This window comes from Bos mutus, chromosome 26, assembly GCF_027580195.1.
Source record: "Bos mutus isolate GX-2022 chromosome 26, NWIPB_WYAK_1.1, whole genome shotgun sequence".
Lineage (NCBI taxonomy): Eukaryota > Metazoa > Chordata > Mammalia > Artiodactyla > Bovidae > Bos > Bos mutus.
In genome coordinates, this window is record NC_091642.1 from 6501390 (window position 1) to 6521580 (window position 20191).

The following is a 20191-nucleotide window of genomic DNA, read 5'->3' on the forward strand; positions in this document are numbered from 1 at the left end:
CCCAAGGTCGCGAGGCTGGGATTGTGACCGAGTCCAGCCGAGTTCCCGTGCTAGGCTGTCACCCCAAAGAGCCAGGCCTCGAACCCAAGTTCCACAGAAGCTCTAACATTAAACAGATGCTCAGAAGTGAAAGGGGGAAGGCCCCGTCCCTTCTGTGTCTCTGTCCTCCGTTGCCCCATCTTCCGGGGCCAGAGACCCAGGGCCTAGGGCAGGGCGGCCCAGAGCAGGAGCTCGTCACCCCGGGGTTGGCCCCTTGTTCCTGCACCCAGTATTCTGACAGTGAATTCCACAGCAGGTATTTTCCAAGACCGTGTCAGTGATCTTGTCTTTCTTCTGCCCCTTCCCATTGGCTGCAGGGCGGCCTTGGTTCTGGCCAGAGGCCCCAGCTGTGGCAAGGCCTCTGTGGTCAGCCAGGCCCAGGCAGGGGGCCAGGCCAGCTCGGGCTCTGTAGGGGAGAGAGAGCCAACGGGCCTCTGTCCGACTTTGATGGTGGGGTTTGGGGTTTAGGAGTGATGAGGGCAAATAACAGTGACTGAACCTCAGCTTGGGTTTGAAGCATGATGTGGAAGCAATGGCCTGAGTATGGAGGACAGAGCGGACATTGCTTAGGACTGGGGGCTCTCGTGGAGCCCACTACCACCATCCTGCAGCCAAGCCAGTGCTCCTGTGCACCGGGGACCTTCTGAAGGAGAAGAGAGCGCAGCCCGGATGCAGCAACAAGGCGTTCACCATGCCTCCATTTATCTCGTTCTCTGAAAGTTCTCCCAAGGCCTCAGGCTCCGCTGATGAGCTTCTTGTTCAGTCACCAAGTCACGTCTGACTCTGCGACCCCGTGGACTATAGCCTGCCAGGCTTCCCTGTCCTTCATGATCTCCTCGAGTTTGCTCAAACTCATGCCCATCGAGTCGGTGACGCCATCCTACCATCTCATCCTCTGTCACCCCTTTCTCCTCCTGCCTTCAATCTTTCCCAGCATCAGGGGCTTTTCCAGTGAGTCAGCTGAGGAACTTGGGTGGGTAGAAAGAGGAAGTGGCGGTACCCGGAGCCTTAGTGCTTGGGCTTTGGAACCTGACCAGCCCCCAGACCTCCTCCCCAGCTGGACAGGAGGGCCTCCAGGCAAGGTAGGACTCACAGCTTCAAACGCTTCCCGATGACAAGCGCTGAGGAGGCACTCACTATCTGCACATCACACGGTTGTATGGGCTCTGAATGGCTGAGTGACCGGACACCTTTTAGCTGAGTGGGGTCACTTTGGGTCAGCGCTGCTTCCCCAGGCCAAACCTTTGTGGCCCGAAGCATCCCTAGTGGCCGTGCCTGCCCAGCCTCTCCCCAGACTCGGTAATCTCCCCGTCTTGAGTTACAGGGGACTTAGTTGCAACGCTCCCTTCCAAGCAGCGTTCTGGGGCCAGAGCACACACAGCACTCGGAGCTGTTGGAGGAAAGCGCGGCCTTGGGTGCCCTGCTGACTTAGAGCATCTGGCCCCGGCTCCAGGGTGAGCTCAGACGGAGCCCCACAGCTCTCTCAGCCCTGCCACTGAGTGACTCAGCTGGCTGCGGGCCTGTGATTCATGGTGACCGAGGCTGGTGTTCATTATCTCATCTGATTAGTCCTTCTTGAGCTGCCTGACCAGGGAGAGAGAGACGGACAGACTTGACGGCGTGACTCACAGGCTGAGCTTCTCCAGAGCAGAAGCGGTAGGGAGTTACCTGCTTGGACCTGCCACGTCCTTGCGAGCAACGGTGGGGCCTGCGGCCCCAGGGTCCGGGCTGGCCCCTTCTCTCCCCTCCCACTCACCCTTGTGACGGAGGGGGCCCTTGCCCAGCAACGGCGGGCTTCCTCTGAGGGGCATAGCACACAAACTACACATCTCTGATGTCAGAAGTGCCCAGTTCCTGGAAATAACCGGCGTGGGGACTAGGTTGGGAGAGTCCCCCGGGCTGGTGGCTTCTTGGGATCCATCTCTCTTGACCCTCTTAGTACTTGCAGTCATCACACTGACACCCTCAGGAGCACTGAGACTTGGTGCCAGAAGCTTCAGGGGCTCCCTGTACCTGGGGGTTCTTAAAAGGGCCTTCAACCACCCGCTTTGCTAATGAAGAGTGTTCCTCTCCTTATATCAGTGCGACAGCCTAGCTCTCCAGTTCACGGACACCGGGTAAGCTTCCTGTGCCTGCTCTCACAGTGGCTTATGACACCACGCCTTTATCATCTTCTAGTTCCTGGGGTCAGAAGTCCTAAAATGAAGATGCTGGCAGAGCAGTGTTACCTTTGGAGGCTCTGGGGGACCATCTGTTTGCTGGCCTTTTCCAACTTTGAGGGGCTGTCCGCGATTCTTAGCTCGTGGCCCCTTCACCCTCCTTCAAAGCCAGCAGAACAGAATCTTCAAATCTCTGTCTCTGTGACTTCCACTTCTGCGGTCAGATCTCTATCTCTGACTTTGATCCTCTGCCTCCCTCTTACAAGAACTCTTGGGATTATATTGGACCATCCAGGTTGCCCAGCATCGTTTCCCATCTCGATTTCTTAATCACATCCTCAAAGTCCCTTCTGCCAAGTTAGGTCGCATAGTCACAGGGTTCAAGGATTAGGACATAAGGCCCTCTTGGGGGTCCAGGGGCATTGAATGGACCACTTTCTAAAAGGGTAACCTTCAGCAAGTTGCTCAGCTCTTGTTCCTCATGTGAAAATGGGGAGAGTAATATGCCTTCTGCGTGGGTATTTTGTTGTCCTCTACTGTAGCTTGTCTATTTCATGTCTATGAATATACTACATGTATAGCGTGCAGTAACTTGCAGCTTGCACAGTGCCTGGGGCTGTGGGGAGGGCCGTGATCTGGTGGGAAAAGAGGAGGGCCTTGGGCTCAGCCTGGGGCAGGGTTGGAGGGAGTGGTGGTTAGAGCAGGAAGGGTCCTAAACAAGGTTGCCCTGGAGTAGTCATTGCCAAGGTAGGAGAGGAAGGGATTTCCTGTGTCCAGAACAGCAGGGGCCAAGGTGCACAGGAACAGGGACCCAGCCCAGGGGAACCGTAGGCTCTTCTGCTTGTCCAGAGCTTGGGCTGTGGCTTGGAGAACAGAGAGCCCTGTCTACCACCATGCACTCTCATTCGATAACTATTCAGCCATGTCCTGCTCTTGTGAGTTGCCGACCAAGAGCCCTGGTTCTGCCAGAGGGACACGCTTCCCATAGCCCCAGTGCACTCTCGCCTGGGACCTGCAGTAGAGTCAGGATGGGACCGTCACAGTTCCCGGGGCAGAGGTCACTTCCTCAGCTGGGTCCCAGCCCCCTAGCTGCAGCAGGCAGAGAGCAGTATATTGCTGTTACTGTGGTCGGTTTGCATTAACTTTTCATGATTCAGAAGAGGAAAACTTATTGTCAAGCATGCGATGAGCTCAGGATATAGTCTTTCATTTCCCAGCCTTTAGCAAATGCTCTGGGATCGGGACCATGTGTACTTTGGGGTCACTTTCAGCCCCTAGGAAGCCCAATGACTCAGAAATCTAGGGTACTTGCTCTGCCAGCCCCTGATGCTGGCATCCCGGCAACCTGGCCAGCATCATCTGTTACATTCAGGAAACAGTCATCAGTTACTCCCCAGATCTGGCTACCCAAACGCTGGCCAGTGGAAGCCCTTCCTCCCAACTAACTAATTCCTTTGAGAGGGACGTTTTTCAATCCAGCCTTATATTTCAATAAAATAATCCTCTTCCAAATCTTTCTACAAACAAAATGATAGAAAATTCAAAACATATGCCTGCAACTCCTAACAAGCAAAGTAATATAGTTTTAGAATACTTTTTGTGAGAGTTGTTCATCTGCTTGCTTTCCTGACGATTATTCAACAATAATTATTGATTATTAACGATTATTAACGTTATTATTGATTATTGATATTGATATCATTGATTATTAACGATTATTAACAATAATTAACGATTATTCAACAATGGTATCCTTGTCGGCTTGGAATTGACATTTTTTTCCCCCACTGATGCTTCTCCCACAAATCTTGAATCTCAAAACTTTATCAGTTAATGTCAAACACGTAAATGTTACCTGCAGCTCAAACCGGACCTTGTATTTAGCCCTCTGTCTGCTTCAGGCTTAATAGCCACAAAGATTTTCTGTCAATGCGACATGACCTTAAACATTTCCTTCTGAAATACAGCTGGATATGTTTCTTCAGGCAGAAAATTTACTTTTGCCAATGTTGTTTATGTGAAGCACTAGCATGATAACTGAAAACGTTACTTGGAAGTTAATCTTGCAGATAACTGTGTGTGTAGAGCCACAAACAATCTGCATCAAGGAAATCCTGAAATTATCTTAGTTTTATCTATTTTATCACTCACCAGAAAATAGCGTCACCTGATTGATGTGGTGTGAGCTGGTGAGACGATTTTTACGGGCCGGTGCCTCTGCAGTGTTTATCTGCAAGGCTGGTTTATTTTTACTTTTTAAATTTATTTTATTTTTGGCTGTGCTGGGTCTTCATTGTTGTGCAGGCTTTTCTCTAGTTGCTGCGAGCGGGGCTGCTGTCTAGTTGCTGTGCTCAGGCTTCTCATTGTGGTGGCTTCTCTTGTAGCAGAGCGTGGGCTCCAGGGCACACGGGCTTCAGTCCTGTGGCACGTGTGCTCAGGAATTGTGGTCCCCGGGCTCTGGAGCACAAGCTCAGCAGTTGTGGTGCGCAGGCTTAGTTGTTCCACGGCATGCGGTATCGTCCCGGACCAGGAGTGGAACCCGTATCTCCCGCACTGGCAGGTGGATTCTTTACCACCGCACCAGCAGGGAAGCCCGGCAGGGCTGGTTTAAATGACTTTCTTTATGACAACACACCGGGAACGGTACATTTCCAAACATCCACAGCATCAGGCTACAAGTGGGAAGAAGAGTGATCTTGCCAAGAGTCATACTGTTTAGGAGGCAGGAAAGTCTCTTTTTTGTTCCGTTGTGCAAGAAGGAAATGAGAGAATGTATTTGCTGGGGCTCTGTTTTTCCACGGAGGTGAAGGTCAGTGTGGAGAAGAGAAGCAGAGGGAGGACGGGGAGGACAAGCAGGCTGCGGTCACTTGTGAAGATGCCTTTGTGGAATTAGCAACAGGGGCAGGGATGTTAGTGACCCCAGGGAGGAGGAGCCAACGCAACTGAATTGGGGACCTGTATTTGCATCACGGACTCATTTTAAGGAAATGTTGCTGTTTAGTTGCTAAGTCGTGTCCGACTCTTTTGCGACCCTATGGACTATGGTCCACCACCAGGCTCCTCTGTCCATGGGATTTCCCAGGCAAGAATACTGGAGTGGGTTGCCATTTCCTTCTCCAGAGGATCTTCCCAATCCAGGGATCAAACCGGCATTGGCAGGCAGATTCTTTACCCCTGAGCCACAAGGGAAAACCCTAAAGAAAGATTAGATCACATAAATTGTGGGCTTAATACGAGATGTCATCATCTCTCTTTCAAAAGACATAATGACATAGGAAACTTCCAAATCACAAGTTATATCACTCTGAAGATAAAGGTGGTAATTAAACTCCATCACTTCTTATAGAATGATAAAATGCAGGATGATGTCAAAAATCCTTCTGAAAGGCTAAATTTCATCTTTTGATAATAGCAGAACATCTAAGTGTTCCATTATTAAAAATTCAAAGGCTGTAAATTGATGTAATGTAGTAGTGATAAGAAAACCTGTCACTTCTTTTCATGAGACAGATATGAAGTCTCCTGTCTTCATGAAGACAGACGTCTTTACGTGCAGCAACTTTGAAGTCAGATCTGTACCTTTATAACATCTTACTAGCAGATAGACGTCATTTACACATTTTCAATTATTGAGCCCTCTGTCTCTAAGATAAACGCCGGCTGGCTGGTTCCACACTCTTGACTGTCCTTCCTGGTGTCTGCAGGTCCCAGTGGTAAGGGTGCTCAGGAAGTTGTTCTTGGTTTGCGTCTTCTAGTCTGTTTCCTATGATGATGCTTTTTTCAACTGTAGGAGCTGTGTCTACTCCCACTTATTACTGGTGACATGGAGCCCCCTTTCTGGTTTCCTTGCTTATAGAATTCTTTTTAATGTGTCTAAACGTTGAGGGAATGACAGTTTACCTTTCCAGGAAGTAAAATGTCTTTTTGTGACTTTATATCTTCTTTCCTCTTAAGTGAAAAGGATGAAAGTGAAAATCACTCAGTCGTGTCTGACTCTGCGACCCCATGGACTATACAGTCCATGGATTTCTCAGGCCAGAATACTGGAGTTGGGAAGCCTTTCCCCTTCTCCAGGAGATCTTCCCAGCCCAGGAATCGAATCAGGGTCTCCTGCATTGCAGGCGGATTCTTTACCAGCTGAGCCACCAGGGAAGCCCAAGAATACTGGAGTGGGTAGCCTATCCCTTCTCCAGCAGATCTTCCCAACCCAGGCATCAAATCAGGGTCTCCTGCTTTGCAGGTGGATTCTTTACCAACTGAGCTATGAGGGAAGCCAGCATGGTAATACTTCACTTGATGTAAATGAATAAGTGAGGACCCAGACAAGGCAGACCAGGAAACTGTGTTTATTTACCCAAGATGCTTTGTTCTGAGGGAACCACAACTGACTTCCTACAGGGAGTGGGGTAGAGACAGGATGTGCTTTCCCTGAATTGCGTTCCCTCTGGTTTTCATTCATTCATTCTTGGGACACACCTGCTCTGTACAGGCCTGAGGCACCTTTTCAGTCCACAGGGGGCTTTACAGTGAGACCAGAGCCTTCAAACATTGCAAAAGGCAAATGTGATGGATGGAAGGTGGGGACAGCCCTCCAAGGCAAATGAGAGCAGGGGGTCCCCAGGCTCAAGGGAGAGTAGTAATGGGGGAGACCCTGAAGGACACGGCCACGGTCAGCGGTCCCAGGAGCAAAGCAGCCCAGGCCCCTCATCCAGCCGGCTCCAGCACTCAGGTTCCAAGGAAGATGCTGATGTACTGGCTTTGGTCCTGTATCCATCACTGACCTAAACTTATTACTGGTGACATGGAGCAGTCTCAGGGGCCAGACTTGAATCTCATGCCCATGCTTTTGGCATTAGTTGGGAAAATTAGCCCCGCTTGAACCATAAAAAGTGGATTTTCCATAAGAAAAGGGGTTTCCGTTCCTAGAAAAAGGGATATGAGACAATTTCAGAAGTCTCGTTTTCTGCAAGTCGTTTTCACAAATCTCTATGGTTGCTCCAAACCAGTGGAGGAAACCGCTCCCCTTGACACAAGAGGTGGGACTGAGCAGTGCCCACCTCTAGCTGGGGGCGTGCTGGCCTCAGGAGGTGGCCCCAAACCTTGTGTGACACTGTCCTATAGCCTGAGATCAGAGGTGAAACAGCAATAGAGTATGCTGTGATCTGGATCAAGTTTCAACTGCTTAGATACTTTTTCATTTAAGTTTCACTTATTAAACTCTTTTGTCTTTTTTTTTTTTGAACTTTTTATTTTGTGTTTGGGTGCAGCCGACTAACAATGTTGTGATCATTTCATGTGAACAGCTAGGGGGTTCAGACACACATACGCACGGATCCATTTTCCCCCAGAAACCCCCCTCCTCCAGGGCTGCCTCGTAACACTAAGTTAGAGCTTCCTGTGCTATACAGTAGGTCCTTGTTGGTTATCCATTTTAAATACAGTGGTGTGTACATGTCCATCCCAAACTCCCTAGCTATCCTTTCCCTTGGCAACCATCATCTCATTCTCCTAAGTTTGTGAGTCTCTTTCTGGTTTGTCAGTAAGTTCATTTGTATCATTTCTTTTTAGATTCCACATAGAAGGGATGTCACATGATATTTATCCTTCTCTGTAAACCCCCTTGTCTTTAAACATCCATGTTTCTCAGGCAAGGCTTCTCATCCCAACGTGGAGACTTCAGGGTAAGAAGTGTTATTCACCTGGATGGAACCAGCGTGATAAATAGGGTTCTGCCCACCCTCCTCTGACCTCTGTCTCTCACTTCCCCCAGCCCCCCACCCCCCACTCCATTGAAACAGCAGCAGTTTCAGAGTATTGATGAGATAAAAGTTGAATATTTTCAATCCCTAAGTGCTTGAGGATGGAGATGCGAAAGATCTTGTCCATTGAGTTTGACCACGAACTACCCATCAGAGTGTCCTTGCCCTTAATCCTCCAGATGAGAACCTGGAGTATATGACAGAGGATCAGGTGTAATTCTGGTCTCTGACTTCACAGAGAGATCGCTCTATCCCCAGGTGTCTGTAGCCAATGAAATCATGACCCGCTAGGCATCCAGACTGAGCTTCCTTGGCACGTTGTGGCCAACAGCGTCGGTGCTGTGCCCGTTGATGACACGCCCCGCCGATACCTCATCAGCGACGTGTGTCGTGTCATCTCCTGCTCCCTTGAGTTCTGGAGAAGAGCTGAGATGAGCAAACCTCTTGGAAACAGACAGTGACTAGTTTCTTGCAAGAGCCAGAAAATTAATCTTTAGAACTCTGCGTTGTTGGAGCCACTGGGCAAATTCATCCCAGAGTGGAATAGGTTTTCCAGGTCAAACCCCACCCGGCTTTGTTTCTTTATTTTTGGCTGTGCTGGGTCTTCGCTGTTGTGCAGTCTTTTCTCTAGTTGCTGCAAGCGGGGCTGCTCTCTAGTTGCTGTGCTCGGGCTTCTCATTGTGGTGGCTTCTCTTGTAGCAGAGCGTGGGCTCCAGGGCACACAGGCTTCAGTATGCTGGCAAGCGTGCTCAGTAATCGTGGTCCCCGGGCTCTGGAGCACAAGCTCAGCGGTTGTGATGCACAGGCTTAGTTGTTCCATGGCATGCAGGATCGTCCCGGACCAGGAATGGCTTCTACTCCCTGCCGTGTCCAGCACGATACCTCACAGTGGGGGGTCCAACAAATGGCACGTTGGGGATCCAAAGTGCCCCCATTCGTTTCAACTGTATCTGTTGGTTTAAGGGCAAGGAAAGGAGTTCCAAGGGAAGACGCTCTGTGTTCCCAGGGTTCAGTGGAATGAAAGGAAATCAAACTCAAGTGTCTTTGCTTGAGGACTCCTGCTGCCTCTTTCAAAATGAGGCAGCAACCTGTGTGCTGATATGAGCTTCTGGAGGGGCAGCCCAGGCTGGCTGGGGCAGCGCCCAGAAAGAGCACAGGACTCAGGGCAGCAGGAACCCCACTCACTGAAACAAGAGAAGAGGAGTTGGGTAGAGGGAACCTGAGATCCCTGTGCTGTGCTCAGTCGTGTCCAACTCTTTGTGACCCCACGGATTGTAGCCCACCAGGCCCCTCTGTCCATGGGATTTCTCCAGGCAAGAATACTGGAGTACATTGCCATTTCCTTCTCCAGGGAGATCTTCCTGACCCAGGGATCCAGTCTGCATCTCCTGCATCCCTTGCTTTGCAGGCCTATTCTTGACCACTGAGCCATCCTGATATCGACTTAAAAATGTTCCCAACCTAAAAGTTGAGAATTATGCTTTATTCACTGGGAATTTTTAGGACTTTCAACCCTGGGAAGCAACATCTCAAGTAACCCTGAGAAAACTGCTCTGAGGAGGTGAGGAGAGGCATCCAGGTTATACAGAAGTTTTTCAATGAAGGGCAGGTAGTCTGAGCATCAAAAGGTCATTGCTAATTAAAGGAAAGCCAGATATCTCAAATGGAGGGATTTTGTGCTTTTCTATATAAGGGAATATGTAAGAGGATGGGCTCGCTGAAATCATCCTTGGATATGCACCTCAGCTATCTGGGGAAGATGAGATGGTTGGATGGCATCACTGACTCAATGGACATGAGTTTGAGTAAGCTCCGGGAGTTGGTGATGGACAGGGAAGCCTGGTATGCTGTAGTCCATGGGGTCGCAAAGAGTTGGACAGGACTGAGTGATGGACCTGAACTATCTGGGGCCAGCATCCTGTGTTTTCATATCCTGAGTGCCCTGAGGGCTCACCAGCTCAGCATCAGTGGCAGCTGCAGTTACTGATGACTAGGACATCCTTTGTTTACTGACTTGGTAAGAAATGTTCCATTTCTCACTGAGCTATGACTGTACTTTTATTTAACATGCAAAGTATGTACAAAACCTCCCAAAATTTCCATCAAGGAGATTCTCTTTCTTCCCTCTCATTTCCCAAGGTGGGGCCAGGAGTTACATACCCAATCATTCAACAGTCTTCACTGGCTTCCTGTGATGGACTAGACCCTGGGGATGACCCTCTGGGAAGGAAACAGGCATGAAGCCCCTACTGACACCATCCTGAACTAGTTTTTGCAACATTACAAATGTAGCTCCCTACATTTGTAGGGTTGCAAACGAGGTCAGCTCCAAGGAGCTCTCCTCTCTTCATGTCTTCTGCCATCTTTAACATCCAGGGTCAGGCCATCTGCTTCGCCACGACTGGTGGCTGTCCTCAGTATAAACAGGCTTACTGAGAGCCTGGGGGTCTCACTGAACCTTCAGGACAGGTGATGTTCTTGTCCTCATTGTACAAAGGGAACAGCGTCTCAGGAGTTCCCTATAATGTGACCGGGGTCTCCTGGTTTGTAGGGTTGACACCAGTTAAGCCCTAGACCTTCCAGCGCTGCAGCACAACCACTGCCTGTAGAAATCAGAAATGAAGAGGCCTTCCAAAAGAAATAAGGACTTGATCAACATTTGTTTTTGTTTTTCTTAGATCTCGTGAATGCACGAATATAAAACACAGTTTTCCCCAAAGATCAGTCATCAGAGAGAATGGTTTACTTACTGAACTCTTTTTTTAAATATTTATTGTATTGAAGTATAGTTGATTCACAGTGTCATGTTAATTTCTGCTGTACAGTGAAGTGATTCAATTATATGTATATTGATGTTCTTTTCATCTTCTTTTGCATCATAATTTATGACAAGATATCAAATACGTTTCACTGTGCTATACAGTAGAACCTGTTCTTTATCCATTCTATATGTAATCGTTGGCGTCGGCTAATCCCAAACTCCCGATCCACCCCTACCCCTCGCCACACTCCTCCCCGCCGGGTGATGAGAAGTCTGTCCGCTATGCCTGTGAGTCTGTTCCTCTTTCATAGGTAAGTTCGTCTGTGGCATATTTTAGATATCACACATAAGTGGCATCATCTGGTATCTGCCTTTCTCTTTCTGACTTCATTTAGTATGACCGTCTCTAGGCCCACCACGTCGCTGCAAGTGGCATGACTGCCTTCTTTGTTCTGGCTGAGTACTCCTGACTGCTTAGTCTCTCCGTCGCATCTTGACTCTCACAGTCCAGCTGGGCGTCTACACTGGTTCTCGTGAATCATTGCTGGTTTAGGAGGTTCACTGAGATCAACTGACAACACAGGTTAAGAAAAGACAAGCCCACGTTTATTACGTGTTTAATTACTGTTCCCAAGATGTGACTTCCTGCTTCCACTTTCTTTATCCTGGTAAAGGAACTTTTAAAAGCAACAGAATGGATAATTAGGTTGTGGAGAGCCTAAACACACACCCACTGAGCAAACGGAAAAAGTAAAATCAGAAGACTCACTGTGGGTAAGTGGTCACTTGTGCCTAAAAATAAGATTTCCCGTGACAGCAATACAACAGAATAGAACGGATCAGCGTCAAAATAAACTGCAGATGAAAGGGATGTGCTGTGGGAAACAGAGAGGCTTTTTTAACCATTTTATGGAGCTGTGATTGGCATACAAAAAGCTGTGCATATTTAGTGTGCACACCGTGATGGGTTTGGAGAGAAGCATACACTTTTGAAATCACGCCCACAATCCATGCCGTAAACATACCCACCACCTCCAAACTATTCCTCCCACCCTCTTAATTTACTTTTATGTGTATATGTGTATGTGATGAGAAAACTGAACAGATAAGATTTACTGTGTTAGAAAATTTTTAAATACACAATGCAGTATTAGTAACTATAGTCACCGTGCTGTACAGTCAGCCTCTAGAATGAATTCATTTTGTGTAACTGAAACTTTGTACCCTTGGACTAATAATATCTCCCTCTTGCCTGCTCCCTGCAGCCCCTGGCAATGACCTTTTTACCCTCTGCGTCTATGGTTTCAACTTTTTTGGATTCTGTGATCATGCAGTATTTGTCTTTCTGTATCTGACTTATTTCCCTCAGCATAATGTCCTCCAGGTTCATCCATATTGTCTCAAATGGCAGAGTTTCCTTCTTTTTAAAGCCTGAATAGTATTCGGTTATACATATTTGGGGTTTCCCCAGAGGCTCAGCGGTAAAGAATCTGACTGCAATGCAGGAGCCACCGGAGACACAGGTTCGATGGTTCGATTCCTGGAGAAGGGAATGACTACCCACTCCATCCAGTATTCTTGCCTGGAAAATTCCATGGAGAGAGGAGTCTGGCGGGCTACAGTCCATGGGGTCGCAAAGAGTCAGACGTGTCCAGTTTAGGTAAATGCCTTTTGGAAGGACTTTGGGAGGCCTCTCTTAAATGCTTTTTTCCCCCCCAGAAAACAGAGAACGGGAAATGAGAGGTCCAGGATGGGGTGCTTAGTGCAGAGATCAACTGCTGAACCCATGACTGGTCACAACTGCTACACGGGCTTTGTTTCATTTGTCTGCCTGTTTGTTTGTTATGTGTTTTAATGGGATGCTGAATATGTCTGATGAGGAATCAGGTTGAAGAAAGATGGACTTTTTAGTAATAAGAACAGCATCTGATCCCTGGGAGAAGGGGAGCATTGCCCATCACAACATGGTCATCTTGGAAGGCGATGGAGCCTCCCCAGAGCAGGATACAGAGAAGGGCAGGAGGCAAAACTGGGCTCTGGGAAGTTGGCATACTGGCAGACGTGAGAGGGAGTGCCCAGATAGGATACCCATGTGGAAAGGAAGGCAGGCCCAGGACACAGCACAGGGCACAGCTTACTCTGAAGGACAAGGCAACTTTGCCTGAATTTCTCACGTAGTCCTCAGCAGATGCCACTATGCAGAGCATTCTAGAGTCCTGTGGAGCTCCCGCAACGCAAACCCCAGGTACATGTTCTCGCTTTCCTTGGCCGGAAGATGTGCTAAAAAGGACCGTTTCCTGAGCTCTCTGGCTCCCACATCCCCCTCTGCTGGGCACTGTCCTGCTGTGTGAAAGGACTGGGAGGTTTTACGTCTCATGGCCTCTGAGGGCAGTCTCTGCCTGATCAACATAGGCATTCGTCGAAGCCGGTGCTTGCTCCAACAGGGAGCTTTGTGGGGCTGCAAACGGGGCGTGCGATCTCTGCCTTGCACGTTCTCTCTCTTTCTGTCTGCCCCTCTCATTGCTTCTTCTCATTAGTCATCATTATTCCTTGGAGCCTGCTTTAGCTTGCATTTTTTCGCCAGAATTATGTGGGAGTTGTTCAAGAAAGCAAGCCTCCTTGTTTGACCACAGCCAGCCACTCAGCGCCTTGGTGTGGGGTCGGGTCTGGTCCCAGAGCCGGACCTCACCTCTTGAGAGGTTGCACATGTCATGGGCCCGCAGAGCAGCCCTCCAGAAGAGGGAGTGATGGAACGCAAGCTCTGCTGTGAGCTGAGCAGGCTCAGGCATCAGCTAAGATGCCAGGTGAGACTTCTCCGGACACTGGAGCCCATCTGCCTTTAGAAAGCCAGGAGGTTGTTTCTTTTACCAAGTCGTGTGCAACTCTTGCGACCCCATGGACTGTAGCCCACCAGGCTCCTCTGGCCATGGGATTTCCCAGGCAAGAATACTGGAGTGGGTTGCCATTTCCTCCTTCAGGGGATCTTCCCAACCCAGGGATCAAACCCGAGTCTCCTGCTCTGCAGGTAGATTCTTTACCAACTGAACCACCAGGGCTGTTCAAAGAAAACTATCCCAAACACTTGCAGGAGGTGAGAGTGCTGCTTTGCTTCTGTTTCAGGTGCTAAACCTGCCCCTGGGATCTGCTTTGAGAGAGTCAACTCCGCAGGTGACCCTTATGGCAACTGCGGCAAAGATTCCAAGAGCTCCTTTGCCAAGTGCTCGATGAGGTACGGGGGGTCCGTGTCCTGACCACGCCACAACTTTGAACCTCCTAGATCACTTAGGGCTGCTTCCACACTTTCCCTCTTTGAGGACTGTCTGTTCTTGCCTTTCCAGAGACGCCAAGTGTGGAAAAATCCAGTGTCAAGGAGGTGCCAGCCGACCAGTCATTGGTACCAATGCCGTTTCCATAGAAACGAATATCCCCCTGCAGGAAGGAGGCCGGATTCTGTGCCGTGGAACCCACGTGTACTTGGGTGATGACTTGCCGGACCCAGGGCTCGTGCTTGCCGGCACAAAGTGCGCAGATGGAAAAGTAAGCCCGAAATGCTCCCTTGCATCACAAGTGTGAGTCTGGAAGGACCCACTGAGAAACGTCCTGTTCGAGACCTGAGTTACAGGGATGGTTTGTTTTTCAAAATCCACTTCTCAGAATGCTGCCTCTAAAATCCAGTTCTTTGCACCTAGAAGGAAAAGAATAAATAAGCAAATCCTAGCTCCTCGTCCAACCATTGAGATGCAGATTTGGGGAAATCGCAGATTTGGGGAAATTGAGCTTGTTTTCTCAGCCCTTCAGTGTTAAGAAGTCTTTTCTACACTCTGGGTGTTATGCGAGTTTCCAGCCAGGAAATTACTCTGGAAGGAAACACAGCAGCGTATTATATTGTTCTTGGAAATGTGGTCTGGGTTTTTGGCACAGTAGGGACTTGTTCTCACCTGGACAGAATGGGAAGTCAGATTTAGTTTCAGAGACCCCCACAGAGGGACAGGAGAGGGGAGGAGATGAGATAAGCTTAAAGCCAAAGGGGGTTCTTTTGGAGACAAGGGGGAAAGGTAGACTGAGATATTTGGGGAGGGAGGTTAGGAATAAAGTGCACAGTGATTAAAAAAAAAAACAATTGAGATTTTCACATTCTGCCACATTGATTTTTTCCCCCCACTAAAGTTTCTCATCAGACTGAATGATCGCAAGTTAATAATTAACATTTTAGGAAGGAAGATGCTTTGATTAGGGCCCCGTTTTCAAAATGAATATGAAACCATTACTAACAGGAGGTCACAGAGCAGAAAGAAAAGGTTCTGAGCCAGCTCCTGCAGCTGGGTCCCCAGGGCAGGAGTCCCCTCCTCCCCACCCCACCCCCTTCCCTCACACGCCATCAATGCTTTATCCTTAAGGAAACAGGATGATATGCGAAACACATTATACATTCTGGGTATCTCCTTAATCACACACATTCATTTATATTCAAGTCTTGACATTAGAATGACACCACTTAAACGGTGATTTGAACAACCAAGGCCAGGTGCATCTGAACACTGAAATTCCAAGGACTCAATTTATCAGTGAGCTTTTCACTTCATGTGCAAAATTAAATGTGCTTTGATCTCCTTCCTGCAGAGCTCCAGTTCTTTGAAAGCCATCTTTGAGCCTGGGCCATGCGTTGTGAGGGGGCAGCACCCATCCGCTGTGATTCTGCCTGGGGTCCTGCTGTGCTCGTTGCAACCCCAAACAGTTTCTTTTATCAGCAGAAATGTGCCAGTCCCCTTGGCCACGACCCCACCAGCCCTGAGAGCCGCTTCAACCAGCACTTCTTTCTCAGGGCATTCATCTTGCCTTAGATAAGCTGCTGGGGTCAGATGGTCAATGTCTCATCGGAAGGTCCTACTTGATTAAAAATACTTCTGTAATCGAAAAATTCGACTTTTCTTCCTTTGACTCCACCAATTTGTAACATTTTATGGGAGATAAAGAGCCTGATCCCATGAGTCTGGACTATATTATGCACCTTTGAAATGAGACTAAATTCTTTCAACCAGCCCAGTATCATTTAGCAAATTACTGCCTCTGCAGAGGCTTGATAAATACAAGGGAAGCGTCTGTTCTCCTCTGTTGAGCATTTCTGTTGATGGTTTATGTCATCAACGATAATGCTTGTCAGTCAGCATTTGGGGAAAGTTCCCGTATTTTACTATCTCCCTTGCAAGATTCTCGGACCCTGGGTTCCTGGAGTCTTTGAGTCTCTGTTGGCCCAGGTGAAGGACTAGGCTGTTCTGTTCTCTCCTATATCTTTTAATAGTAGAGAAAAAATGAGGGCAAAAATGCTGCGATATGTAGATTTTGTTGCAAGCTCCAAACAAAAGTCATGAGGAAATCAGTTAACGTAATTTCAGAGTTGCCCAAAACCATATAACCTGCCATGAAGATAGAAGACTCCCATGATGTGCACACTGATGTGAGTCTTGGAACGGGCTGAATTTGGAGGTGGACATCAGAACCTATGCCCAATCTATGCAGAGAGCACCACTCTGCCATGTGCGTTAACTGAAAGATGGTCTTCCTGGAGTTTTTCTTTGCTTTTGTTTTTTGTTTTTTTAATTTGTATTGGAGTACGGTTGATTTCCAAAGTTGTGTTAGTTTCAGATGTATAGCAAAATGAATCAGTTACACATATACATAGATCCACCCTTTTTTAGATTCTTTTCCCATGTAGGTCATGACAGAGTACTGAGTAGAGTTCCCTGGGCTATATATGTATATATAGTAGGTCCTTATTGTTATTTATTGTATACATCATAGTGTGTAATGTCAAACCCAATGTCCCAATTATCACTCCCCCACCCTTACCCGCTGGTAACCATAAGCTTGTTTTCTACATATCTGTGACTCTTATTTCTTTCTGGTAGGTAAAGTCATCTTTACCTTTTTCTTTAGTTTCCACATATAAGTGATATTGCATGATATATGTCTTTCCCTGTCTGACTTCACTCAGTGTGACAATTTCTAGCTCCATCCTTGCTGCTGCAAATGGCATTATTTCATTCTTTTTCGTGGCTGAGTAGTATTCCATTGTGTATATGTACCACATCTTCCTTATCCATTCCTCTGTTCTTTAATACACAGATGCATGTGTGTGTGTTTGTAGATGGACATGGATATTTACTATGCCTCCCTCCTTCTCCAGATCTGCCTGAATCGTCGGTGTCAGAACGTCAGTGTCTTTGGTGTGCATGAGTGTGCAGTGCAGTGCCACGGCAGGGGGGTAAGTAGGTGAACTGCCTTCATGTAGCCAGCCCATAATTAAGCTCAGCACTAAATCATTCCTTTGTAAAGGATTTCCGCCATCCATCACTTTGTAAAAACATAGCACTGTCTCCTCAGTATTATTTTCTTCTGAAGACATTCATTTTCTTTGACCTTTACATGGCATAAGAAATGGGATTTTATTTAACAAAGAAAATCAGATTGAGCGGTAATTATCTTTTAAATTGACGTTCTGGATTTTTTTGAAAGGACTTTGTCATCTTCAAAGTAATTTTAACACTAACCTTCCTTCATGAAGAGCTTTTCATTAACGTTTCAAACGGAGCTGTCTCTGTCACAACCAAGATTCAGAATATGTGTCTGAACTGAAATATTTCCAAAAGCAATTAAAACAAAGAAGACAGCACATACTGACCACATGCTCTTGAAATCACATACAGTGGGTTTCAACTAAAGAAGGCTGTTGTTTTAGTTCAGAGGATTTGGGGGAGGGGAGGATTCTAATTGTTCAAAACCTAATTTATTTTTCCTGATGGGCTTAATTATTTCCAATGGAATCATATTAATCTTGATTAGCTATGCCAATGGTTCATTTGTTTTTCTGAAGCCTTTTCTGCAGAAATGGTGCTTCAAATTCTATTTTTAAAACTTGCAGACACTTGCCGATGATTCTAACACAGAATTATGGAGGTTTGCATAAGATTACTTTTGTGCTGTAACCATGAGGGATTGCAGTGTCACCTCAGATGGGTTTGTTGGTGGTGAGCGTAGCTGACTGTCAGCATAAAACGCAGTCTTCCCATGTCTTCATTGGATCATAGACTTCTTCCTGATGGCTGGAAGGAATGATCTAGTGCAGCCTCATTATCTGACTGATGATGGAGTCCAGACCCACGTGGGGGTAGTGACACGTCCAAGGTTAGGTGGCCAGTTAGCAGCAATGCTGGATCAGGGAGCCTGGACTCCTGACCCTCCAGCATCCCTGGCATCCCATCCACACAGTGGAGAGGAAAGGCCCGCATTGCCTGGGGGCTGAGCAGCTGCCATGACTTGGGAACAAGTAACAGCTAGACCCCAACCCTTTCCTTAGCAAGGCCAGGCTCACCAGCAGCCCCTCTGGGGTGGGGGGGCAGTTGTCGGGGCTATAATCTCTCTGCCACAAGCCGTCCAGAGGGCCCCTGACTGTGGTTCACAGCAGGAGATAGTGCCTGAATCCCAGGGGTGGTGCCCCAGCCGCAGGGTCTCTGGGGAAACGGCAGGACACTCAGACTCCAGGCAGCCTGGGCGGTGCTCGTGACAGTTCATTCTGCTTCATGTGAGCTTCATAGAAACGTACTTTCTCACTTATCACGGGCTTTCCTGACTGTTGGCCTTCTTGTTGGAAGCATCTGGGTTTGTCGATGTTGACTGTGGTTGACTCATCACAACCTGGGAAACATCACAAATGAGATATACACCCCAACATTTAATGTGCCTTAAAAACATGAAAGCGTGGGTTTGGCCCCATCCAGCAGTATTTTGACGTGGAGCTGAAGCCTGCAGGATGGGAGCTCAGCCCTGACTTCCTTACACAGAACCACGCAAAGCACGCCATCCCCGATGTGCCGTTTGCTTTTCTAAGTCCAAGGGAAACTGCAACACTCACGAGCAACCTGAATGAGGAATCCTTTATTTTGCAGCTTTTCCCGATCGTTTTTCAGTTGTCCTTCTCATTCCAAATTTGTCCAAAGTCCTTTTTAGGGCCTTACCTGTCATACAGCATTCCCAAAGCATTCAGTCTCATTGTCTTTCTAGAAAGGATTCCCTCTTGTTTTCATAATCATTTTCCATTGGTTCCTGTAGTAGTTCAGTCAGATCCATATACCATAATACATACCAGCAACAAGTAGAATGTCATCACAGGTGGCATCAGTCACCCTGGATCACAGGGTGAGCAAGCATTGGCCCCTCTGTGGAGCCTCAGGGCCCACCAAGAGCAAAGCCGCCCCTCCCACCTTCTTGAGCAGCCCTTTCGCTTGGGACCAGAGCCATCATCCTCTTATTTCACCAGGACACAGTTCACTGCTCAGGGGGGTAGGAGCTGGGACCAGCCCTCCGGAGTGTCTGCTGAAGGAATCAGAGCAGACTTTGGGGAGGCGGTACCTTGTGGGCATCAGGGGGAGCAGGAGGGCTGGCCGTCAGACTGCTGTGGGACCCCGAGTCACCCAGCCTACCCTAGCACCCTGTCTGAAGTTGCCCGGGGTTGTCGGACCCTTGATGCCCAAGGGCATGGATTTCATGTCCCAGTAGCAGGGTCCCTTTCTCACTACTGAGAGGTCTTCTCATCTCAGCCAGATTGGGAGGGTTTCCTGGAACCAAAAAAAGGCACCTGGAAATTGAGACAGAAAAGAGGTGGGAGGGGGCCGGTGAGCCCTGATGGTCTCCATCTTTCTCTCAACAGCTGCTGATGTAACAACAGCAGATTCTGTTATATTTGCAGCCTCAGGCTCTCGACTGGTGTGGTGCTGGGTGCAGGGTGGATCCTCGAAGTGGTGTGTCCAGAGTCTGGCTGCCTCCATGTGGTGGGGGCACTGACCACAGGGCCTTTGCTTCGCTATAGGGCTCAGTTAGGGCTCAGAGACTTGGCGCTGCCCCAGGTGTAGACACATCCTAACCCTGCCTCCCTCTTGGTGTCTTTGTCCCCCTCTGCCCAAAAGGTGTGCAACAACAGGAAGAACTGCCATTGCGAGCCCCACTGGGCACCTCCCTTCTGTGACAGGTTTGGCTTCGGAGGGAGCACGGACAGCGGCCCCGTCCGGCAAGCAGGTTAGTGGTGACAGCGTGTCCCGGGGAGTGGGCCGAGCTCCCGAGGGGCACGGGAAGCCGGGCCCTCGGGGGACCATTGCAGGCAGGACAGAGGACCCGCCAGCCCTTGGGTGGGTACACAGCTGGAAACCCGGTGGGGACCCCACAGGTCCAGGTGACCTGACACAGGCCGAGGCCCCTGTTTCCAGACCCTCTCTCATCCTTCCCTGATCTTTGCAGAGACTCCTCGCTCTGCTTTGCTCAGAGGCTGAGGTTTCCAGGTTCCCAGGTGGTGCTAGTGATAAAGAATCCACCTGCCAATGCAGGAGATGCAGGTTCAATCCCTGGGTCAGGAAGATCCGCTGGAGAAGGAAATGGCAACCCACTCCAGTATTCTTGCCTGGAGAATCCCATGGACAGAGGAG

At 48.6% G+C, this 20191-nt stretch overlaps 1 protein-coding gene across 1 annotated transcript in view; it reads left to right on the top strand.

Annotated features, from left to right (window-relative positions):
- The window catches only part of ADAM12 (ADAM metallopeptidase domain 12), a 394288-nt gene that overhangs the window by 336285 nt on the left and 37812 nt on the right, over positions 1 to 20191 (top strand). The window contains exons 15-18 of the mRNA XM_070363357.1: positions 13839 to 13947; positions 14057 to 14255; positions 16903 to 16980; positions 19679 to 19787. Of these exons, the coding sequence (XP_070219458.1) occupies positions 13839 to 13947; positions 14057 to 14255; positions 16903 to 16980; positions 19679 to 19787 (495 nt within the window). The remainder of the gene's footprint in view (positions 1 to 13838; positions 13948 to 14056; positions 14256 to 16902; positions 16981 to 19678; positions 19788 to 20191) is intronic.